The 9,362-nt window shown below is 41.8% G+C and overlaps 1 protein-coding gene across 2 annotated transcripts; it reads right to left on the reverse strand.

Moving 5' to 3' along the window:
• Positions 1 to 4,896: 4,896 nt before the first annotated feature.
• foxj1b (forkhead box J1b) lies at positions 4,897 to 9,101 on the reverse strand. 2 transcript variants are annotated; one of them, XM_017482765.3, is made up of 3 exons: positions 8,328 to 9,101; positions 7,551 to 8,146; positions 4,897 to 6,411 (listed from the first exon to the last, which is right to left on the reverse strand). In XM_017482765.3, the coding sequence occupies exons 2-3, from the start codon at positions 8,085 to 8,087 to the stop codon at positions 5,602 to 5,604; spliced, it is 1,347 nt and encodes a 448-aa protein (XP_017338254.1). In that variant the 5' UTR covers positions 8,088 to 8,146; positions 8,328 to 9,101; the 3' UTR covers positions 4,897 to 5,601. The 2 variants fall into 2 exon arrangements, with proteins under 2 accessions (XP_017338254.1, XP_017338253.1); XM_017482764.3 differs by having other exon boundaries at positions 7,551 to 8,167.
• Positions 9,102 to 9,362: the final 261 nt, after the last annotated feature.

Consider the following 9,362-nt stretch of genomic DNA (forward strand, 5'->3'; position numbering starts at 1 on the left):
TTCAGGTCAAGTGAGTCGGCTGGCCAATCAAACACAGTAATACCATGCTCAGTAAACCAGTTACTAGTAGTTTTGGCACTGTGAGCAGGTACCAAGTCCTGCTCGAAAAGGAAATCAGCATCTCCATAAAACTTGTCATCAGATGGAAGCATGAAGTATCTAAAATCTCCTGGTAGACGCTGCATTGACTCTCGATTTGAGAAAACACAGTGGACCAACACCAGCAGATGACGTGGCACCCAAAATCATCACTGACTGTGGAAACGTCACACTGGACTTCAAGCAGCTTGGATTCTGTGTCTCTCCACTCTTCCTCCAGACTCCGGGACCTTGATTTCCAAATGAAATGCAAAATCTACTTTCATGTGAAAAGAGGATTTGGACCACTGAGCAACGGTCTTTTTAGCAAAAAGGTGTTTTGAGTTAATTAGCTGATTAGAGTTCTTCTCAGGCTGACATTGTTGTATTATAAATTCTTTATTCTATTTTAAAAAATTAATTTAAAAAAGCCTTGAAATATTTCAAGCCTTTTTTGTTGTTGTTGTTTTAATCTTGATTATGGCTTAAAGCTCATGGAAATGAGATACTGGGAAAATCCAGTATCTCATTTCCATGATGTCATACGAGTGACTACATTTCCCATCCTGCACTGCGCCCTACAAATATGGCCGCCATAGACAGCAATTCCTAGAACACTCATTCATTTTAATCACGCACACCTGCATCCAATTCACAGTACAATCACAACCACAGTTTAAAAGGATTTTCTATGCATTCACGCTTTGCGAAGTAAACATTAAGTTACATTTAGTTTCTGCCGTTGTCAAGCCGTGAGCCCTTGTTTGTTGATTCTTGTTTTGACTTTGTTCTTGTTTTCGACCTCATCTTTTTGCCTAGCCTTGTTTGGACTATTTGTCTAACCGCCTGACATAGGAACATCTTATTCTACTGAATGAGGTACTGATAAGGTGATCACCTGAACCAAATCTTATTTAAATAGGAGAATTATGAAAAAAAAAAATATTTTTTTAAATCCACTGCTGTGGTCATCACTATCCTCTTGCAATAGAACCAGCTGGATGGCAAGCACAGTGCTAGTAGAACCTCAAAAATACAACCCCAATTCTACAAAAGTTGGAACAGTATGGAAAAAAAAAAAAGTCATTTGAAAATTCAGTTCACCCTGTACTATATTGAAAACACAGTATTTGATGTTTTACTTGAATTTAATTTATTTTGGAAAATATACACCCATTTCATATCTGATGACTGTAACACACTCCAAAAAAAGTTGGGACGGTTTACTACCGTGCAACAACATCTTTTCTTTTACTAACTTTATTAAGCATTTGGCCGCTGAAGACACCAGTTGATTAAGTTCAGCAAGCGAAATTTTCCCCATTCATCCATTATGCATTTCTTCAGCTACCCAACTGTACAGGGCCTTTGTTGCCTTATTTTGCGCTTCATAATGCGCCACACGTTCTCACTCGGAGACAGGTCAGGACTGCAGGCAGGCCATGCTAGCACCTGCACTCTCTGCTTATGCAACCATGCGCTTGTAATCTGGGCAGAATGTGGTTTTTAGCGTTGTCCTGCTCTGGATGGCAGCATATGTTGCCCCAAAATGTGTACATATATTTCTGCATTAATGGTGTGCAAGTTACCCATGCCATGGGCACTGACATGCCCCCATAAGATGACAGACGCTGGCTTTCGGATCTGATGCTGATAACAGCTTGGGTGGTCTTTTTCCTCTTTGGCCCAGAGATCACGACTGCTGTTTTGTCCAAAAACTATGTGAAATGTTGACTTGTCGGACCACAAAACACGATTCCACTGATTTCGCATCACCTTTTTATTTCAACTTGTCACATCGCTATTAGTTCTAAATTGCCCCCGTCCCAACTTTTTTTGGAAGGTGTTGCATGCATTCATTTCAAAATAGATGTTTACCTTCAAAAAACTATGCAGTTGATAAGGTAAAACATCAAAAACCTTGTCTTTCTATGTTTTTTGTTTAAATACAAGTCAAAGTACATTTACAAATCACTCCTCTTTGTTTATATTAGCATTTGACATTCTGTCCCAACTTTTTTCGGAATTGGGGTTGTAATTGGAATCAAAAAATAACTATTGATCATGCCAAAACAGTTGAAAAGGAAAGTTTTGAGTGAGGAAAAGAAGGGTTAAATTCTGGCTTTACTGGCAGAGTGATACAGTGAGCCTTGGGTTGCTTTCATCCTTAATATTTCAAAGATGGCAGTTCATAAGAAAACTTCAAGCAGCAGACATTGGGGACAACGAAGCTACAGACCGGCAGAGGGCAAAAACGACTCTCCACTGACCGGGGTCACTCAGCAACCATAGGATGACATCAACTGACCTACAAAAAGAATGGAAAACGGTAGCTGGGGTGAACTGTCATGGCCAGCCCAATCTCCAGACCTGAACCCCATTGAAAACCTGTGGAATTTTTGCACCAGGAGTGGCATAACGTCACTCAACATCAATGTGAAAAAAAGCATGCCAAGATGCATGAAAGCTGTGACTGAAAATCAGGGTTATTCCACCAAATATTGATTTCTGAACTCTTCCTAAGTTAAAACATTAGTTTGTTTAAAAATGAATATGAACTTATTTTCTTTGCATTATTCGAGGTCAGACAAAACTGCATCTTTTTTATTTTGACGAGTTGTCATTTTCTGCAAAAAAAAAAAAAAAAATGCTCTAAATGACCATTTTTATTTGGAAATGAATAAAAATGTTCATTTTACCCAAACACACACAAAGAGATATATATATAGTAAAACCTGAGGAACTGATAATTTTGCAGTGGTCTCAATTTTTTTCCAGAGCTGTATATGAAAATTTCTTTGCTTTGTATGAGGTGAACAGAAAAAAATTGCCTGTAAATGCCCAAATGTACAAGAATTGTGCATCATTTTTTCATGTAGGACTGTGAGAAGAAAACATCCTCTTTGAAATTGTTTTAATCTCACCCAGATTACCAAACATAGCCAAAAAGAAATGCTGTTCTACACATCATCTTAGCCAACAAAAAGTGATTTTACCTTCCTAATCATAAAGCTGATGCTGAGTGCAGTGATTTTTGCTAACTGTACAGCAAAGCTGCCTTGTCTCTGTGTGAAATCTGGCTGGCATGCCTACATAACACCTGTAATCAGAGGCTGCCAGCCGCGCCCAGGGGGAAATAAAGCAGCGCTGGGTAGCCCTGCCGTGACAGCAGCCCTTGTTCCTGCTGACAGGTCCGCTTGCTGGGCCTGAGTAGAGACTGTGGCCCATGTAAATACAGCGCTGAGGCTGTGCCACTAGGGAGATAATGTTATCAGTACTGCCAAGGAGCTCTTCCATCCCACCTTCACATAAAAATGTCTCCCCTGGGATCTGCTCATTACCACCTCCGCTTCCTTAGCCTCACCACCCACACCATTATGAAAGCTCTAATTCATTTGTGCTACAGCACCTCCATCAAGACAGAGAGCTGCACATGAGGTTAGTGTGCTTTACCCTCAACCTGCTCACGGCTCTGCAGAGAGCCACAGAGTGAGCCGGCAAACACGAATATGAATACTGAGGAAATGCTTCACTTGTTGACCGTTGCTTTGTTTGGCTTAACCATAGGGAGCTGGAATTAGCATCCCTGCTTCTCCCTGAAGTTCTAGGAATGTGAATTATCCCACGGATCTGGAGGGGTCCCTACAAAGTGACCTCCAGCAGAAGGAGGCAGCGCCAACATGATTGTATAATCCTTTCCTTTTTATCCGTTTTCATTAAAAAGAGATTTTAAAATGTGAAAGTATTACTTTTTGCCCCAAATGCACTGGAATTTCACTAGCATTGTTTTCCAATGTAGGATTTGGAAACTAAAACAAAGGCAGATACAAAAAATAAGTCAATAGAATAGTTGCTTCTATTTATATTCCTCCTGTGGTGTTTTTTTTTTTTTTTCAATAAAAAAAATATCTGATCCAAAACCAGAGACCAATTCAAACACTTTGGTTGTTCTGTGTTGCTCTCGGAGTTTGAAATTGTTCATGTATGTTTTTTGTGAAAAGGTTATCAGTGTCTGAGCTTGCCCAACCGTAATCTTACTTTATGTACCCATAAAGGGTGAAGTTCAGCACAGAAGATGTCTGGGAGGGGGAAACACAAACTGCATTACTGCATTACTGCATTTGAAGAAGGTGGGCCAGTCCAGACATGTCTGAAACATATTTGCACACTCCTTGTCCTTGTCGATAAATAAACTGTTCTGTCAGTAAAACACAAGAACCGCTACAGAGCAGGGAAACTGGTATAGGATGATGACCTGTGTGTGGCATCATGTTCAACTGGAGCGACTGACTCAGGCTCTGTGATCAATATCCAAACAATTAAAATGTAATGAGCTGGTTTTGTGAACAGTGGAAATTCCCAAATTATAATAATGTAGTGTTTTAAAACTCACTTTTCAGTTCGATGAGAGTACATACCCCAGAAAGCTGCCTTAAAACCATAAAAGTGTATAAAGAAGACATTAGTATCACCCACACCTAAAGCTCATACTTTATTTATTTAAATGTCCCCTAAAAGATGCTCAGGTGGAAGAAACATGAGGAGGCCACTGGTAATTGAACCTACAACCTTCTAGTAAAATAGTAAATGGCGGATTTCCCAACCTTACAACAAGGGGTTGGGGATAAATTTTCCCTTGTTTAACTGTTTAGACTCTTTTAAAATGATATCATATAGTTGAAGACATACAGTAATCCAAGGGACTTACCTTTTAACCAGGTGTGGTCAGTTGTGCAGTATATAAATGTTTTTACTGATCACCAAGGTTGAAACCCCACTGGACTGTTTGACACATAATTACACCACAATTTGCAGAGATTGTTGATCCTTTTATTCAAGTACACAATATAATTAGATTCAAGTTGCATGTTAGGTAACTCGATACAAATACAAATCTAAAACAGTCCTTGCCTTAACATGATATTGCTCCTAACAATTAATTAAAAAAATCAGGACAATGGCATTTTAAAACAGCTTATGTAAAAAAGAAAGGAATTGTAAAAAGAAAGAAAGAACAAAACCACATTTTCTCACATTTTATCAAATAAATTACAAGGTTGATATATAGGAATAAAACTGAAACACTGACTCAAAGTGCTTGTGCTGGATTTCTGAAAATATTTCTGCAAAGCACCTTGGCTTGTTGCATCCCCTTCCCATCCAATATCTGATTTTTATTTATTTATTTAAAGATGTAAAAATATCACCTATTCATATTATGACCCTATCTAAATATCAAGTGAACTAAAATTAATATAGATTTAACTTGATTTATCTACGCAAAATTTGCCACTAATTTGATATGTTCCACAGTAGTCATTAGCGTGTTACTGAATCCAACCATGATTTAAAAGTCTTCAAAAAGAATAAGGATAATTATCAACGTTTTAGCATAGATACTCAGGGAAAAATCCAAAGAAATTAAAAAGTATAATTACACAGTATTTCTTGAACAATTCATTATGCTAATGTAGCAAAACAAAAGTCAGCAGGCCAGTAGACCAGCAGTGAGAGTGCATGGGTTCAGAGAAACACCTCTCCCCTCTCCCACATAGGCATCTCAGAAAAAAATCCTTCACACAGCCCGTAGCCCTGATCCAGAGACAGAGGAATGGCCTGGGCCTCCTCTTTAACCTCCCAGGGTTGCTGCTGTTGAGGCAGGTCTGAAAACAGTGCCAGTCCCTCATAATATTGCTGATGGGTCTGTAACTGCTGTTGCTGCGGCTGCTGCTGGCGCTGAAAGTCTTCCATGCTACATCCCATCATGCTGCTCATTTCCAAGTAAGCACAAGCTTGCTCGTCCTCGTTGCTGTACCATTTGGACACAGTGGACGCATGCTGGTTCTGCGAGGGCACTTCCATCTCACAGCCGAGGGAACTCAGAGCAGTGTTGATGTCCAGGTCCTCAAACGTGCTGCCATTTCCACTGAGGACATCATCAAACACTGAGGCCAGGTCAAAATCTCCTCGGAGCACATCTGATGTTTTGATCTCGCTCGCTAACAAGGGGGACTGGGACATTCTCCCCAGCTTGCCCCCTCGTTTGGGACAGGCCTGTTTGCGCTTGTTTCCTGCTACATGTTCTTGGTAGTGATCCATGCCCGTGTGTGGGTTGAACTGAGGGCTGTAAGGGGAGCAAGAGGACAGAATTCTGTTTTGTCTCTGGGTGCTGAAATTTGTGGCAGGCATTCGTCTTCTTTTGAAGACCCCATTCACAAACATGTCTGCATACTGGGGATCGATTTGCCAGAAGCCTCCCTTTCCCGGCTCGTCCTTCTGCCTGGGGACCTTCATAAAGCACTTGTTCAGAGACAGGTTGTGGCGAATTGAATTCTGGAAGAGATTGGGATGATTGTTCGTTTAGGAGACATGTACCATTAATTTATGACTCATTTCTTAAAAACCAGTTAAACACAAACGGATACACACAAACATTCAGGCATCTTGTGCTCTACCAGAACATACTGTATTTCCTTCGTAATTACAATGTACATTACATTTCCGAACAAATATGTTTATTTATAATGGTGCCGTGCTTCCTACATAATGACCCCTGTAAGGTCTCATTGTACAGCAGGTCGAAGTGTCCTGTTTCCCTGGCCCACTGTGCGCAGTGGGTGGTGCTGGTGGAGATGAACACTGGGGGAGGGGAGTGTTGTGTGTACAGGAGAGCAAATGCTCCTAATGAGGCTCTCTTGTAATGCAGCACTGCATGTTTCTTATGATCAGCTGTGCCACACTGCCAGCATCTTGCCCCTAGGGGTCCATCATTAAAGAGACAGGCCCCAGGATACACTATTGCTCTTGGGTTTAGTGGGTTCAGTTTCCAGCTACAGCCCCCAGCTAAGGCTTACTTTACCTGAGCATCTTAATACATATCACACTGAACACGGCACAGTCTAAAAGCATGGATTTGGACCGGTGGTCTGAGTTTGCCGTTGTTCATATAGGTGTTTCATATAGGTTTTTGTTTTATTATTCCATATGTAGGCTGTGTAGAAGTAATTCAAATTTGGTGTACTTTTTGTTTCTTTGTGTACTACACGAGAAAAGAAATAATAGCCTATATTTCAGTTTTATTTTTCCTATATGTAGATTGGTGCCAAAAGATTAAATCACACGAGACTATCCTATGTAATACACATAACCCTGACTAGAGATAAATTAGAATAGAAACCAGTTACACTATCTGTATTTATACTATCTCTGTATAACTGCCTTTATATTATGGAAGTAAAATAAATAATATTACGATTACAACCACACTGGAAAATAAATAAATAAATAAATAAATAAATACAATAAAACAGCAAAAATGATGGACTAATGGATTAAATTCAGCAGAGCTCTCATATAATATTTATTCCATCAAAAGTAACTACAGGTGTTCATCTTTCATGACCTTAAAGATGACCACTTGTTTGTAAAGAGCTTCTCAACTTTTTCTAAGCAGCACTATATATGGTATTTACCTGCCAGCTGGGCTCGGCATGTCTGTAGTAGCAGAAGTTCTCGGTGATCCAGCTGTAGATGGCGGACAGGGTGATTTTGGTCTTCTTGCTGGCTTGCATGGCCATGCAGATGAGCGTGGCGTATGAGTATGGCGGTTTCACATGCGGGTTGCTTTTATAATCGACCTCCTCATGCGGCTGAGCTCCGCTGTGCCCGTACAGCGGCGTGTAGGTGCTCGCTCCGGCCAGCTTGCTGCAGGAGGCGGCGGGGTTTCCGGGAGTGTGTGCGGTGCCCGAGGCGGCCGTGTCACCTGCAGGAGGGCTGGAGGGAGACTCAGTGCCACCCGGTGGGTGCAGAAGCTGCTGCGGTCGCCAGCCGAAACCGGGCGCTCTGTCCGGAGCCGCGCTCATGATGGAGAAGTTCTGCAGCCAGTGCAGGCTCGTGAGACTGTCATCAAAGCTCACAGCGCCGCCCGCGTCCTCCTGATCCTCCGGATGCAGCAGCATCCATTTCTCCTTGAACTTCTTGGCGATCTCTGGACTCGTCAACACGGGCATCGTAATCGGGACACGATCGCCTTTTCTTTAAATGCGTCTCGGATTTCGGATCAAGAGCCCTAAAAACATACACCTTACACCTGACCGTGCAAAAAAAAAAAAATTCTTTTCTTTTCTTTTCTTTTTTTAAATAATGGGCTAATGATTTATTTGATTCGAAATGTATAGGCTAATGATAAGACATTTATATGTGTAACATTACAAAAAAGTGACTAAAAGAGGAGCCAGTAAAGCACTTACCTCTGCGATGGGAGAAATGTGAACCTGTTGCGAAGCCCCTTCCCTGGATGGGTGAGTGCTAGTCCGTTAGATGGAGACGGAGGAAGCGCAACAAGTGCAACACTCTGGAGGAGAGGAGCAGCAAAGCCGAAGTCGTGATGCTTGAAATTCACTCACTCCATTCTTCTTCGAAAGAAATTAGATCCAGCCCAAGACTAGCACGTCCAAAGTGTCATGGTCCACAATGCAGGAAACTGAGACAGACTTTAAAACGGTCGCGTGCGCTCTTAACGGCCCTTTAAAAGCGCTCGCGCTCTGATTGGCTCACCGAACGGCGAGTGTCGCGTATCTCGCTGTGGAGAAAATACACCGAGGGGAGTGTCTTTACCAGAAAACAAGCGCACGCAGACACACACACACACACACACACACAAAACCCGCACAAAAGAGTCCGGGATATTTGTGTCAGAATACATTACTCTGACAATCAATAGGTTTAATCATTTCAGAATTGCAGGTGTAATGAAGCTCATGAAGGAGAAGATGAAGCTCAGTGACGGCACATGAAGCAGCGCTCCTGCTCTTTTAACATGATGCACCACACTCACGCACTTCAGTTCAGTTCTTTAGCTATATGAAGACATTCTCCACATATTAAGATGTCCATGTCCAGATGGAGACACATAACACTGTCACACTTAACCCTATAGTCTGTGTTACTTCAACCATCAGTTTGTTTATGTGATGTTTGTGATCACAATTGTATTTACATGCAGTGGACCTGCCGGTGTTAAGTCTTCGTGTGTGTGTGTGTGTGTGTGTGTGTGTGTGTGTGTGTGTGTGTGTGTGTGTGTAAAGCGTTGTTTTTCGACACAAGTACGCCTCCAGACATTGCGGTCTATAAGATGAAGCCGTTGGTGAAGTCACGCGCCAAGCCTGGCTGAAAGGCGCTAAACTAGGGCGCGCGCGCAGGCCGCCCGCCACATTACCCGCCTGAGGCAGCCTTTTCCTTATCACATTACACCCTACACACTGCCCTAACCCCCACACATTATA

The sequence above is a fragment of the Ictalurus punctatus genome, chromosome 13 (genome assembly GCF_001660625.3).
Source record: "Ictalurus punctatus breed USDA103 chromosome 13, Coco_2.0, whole genome shotgun sequence".
NCBI classification, from domain to species: domain Eukaryota; kingdom Metazoa; phylum Chordata; class Actinopteri; order Siluriformes; family Ictaluridae; genus Ictalurus; species Ictalurus punctatus.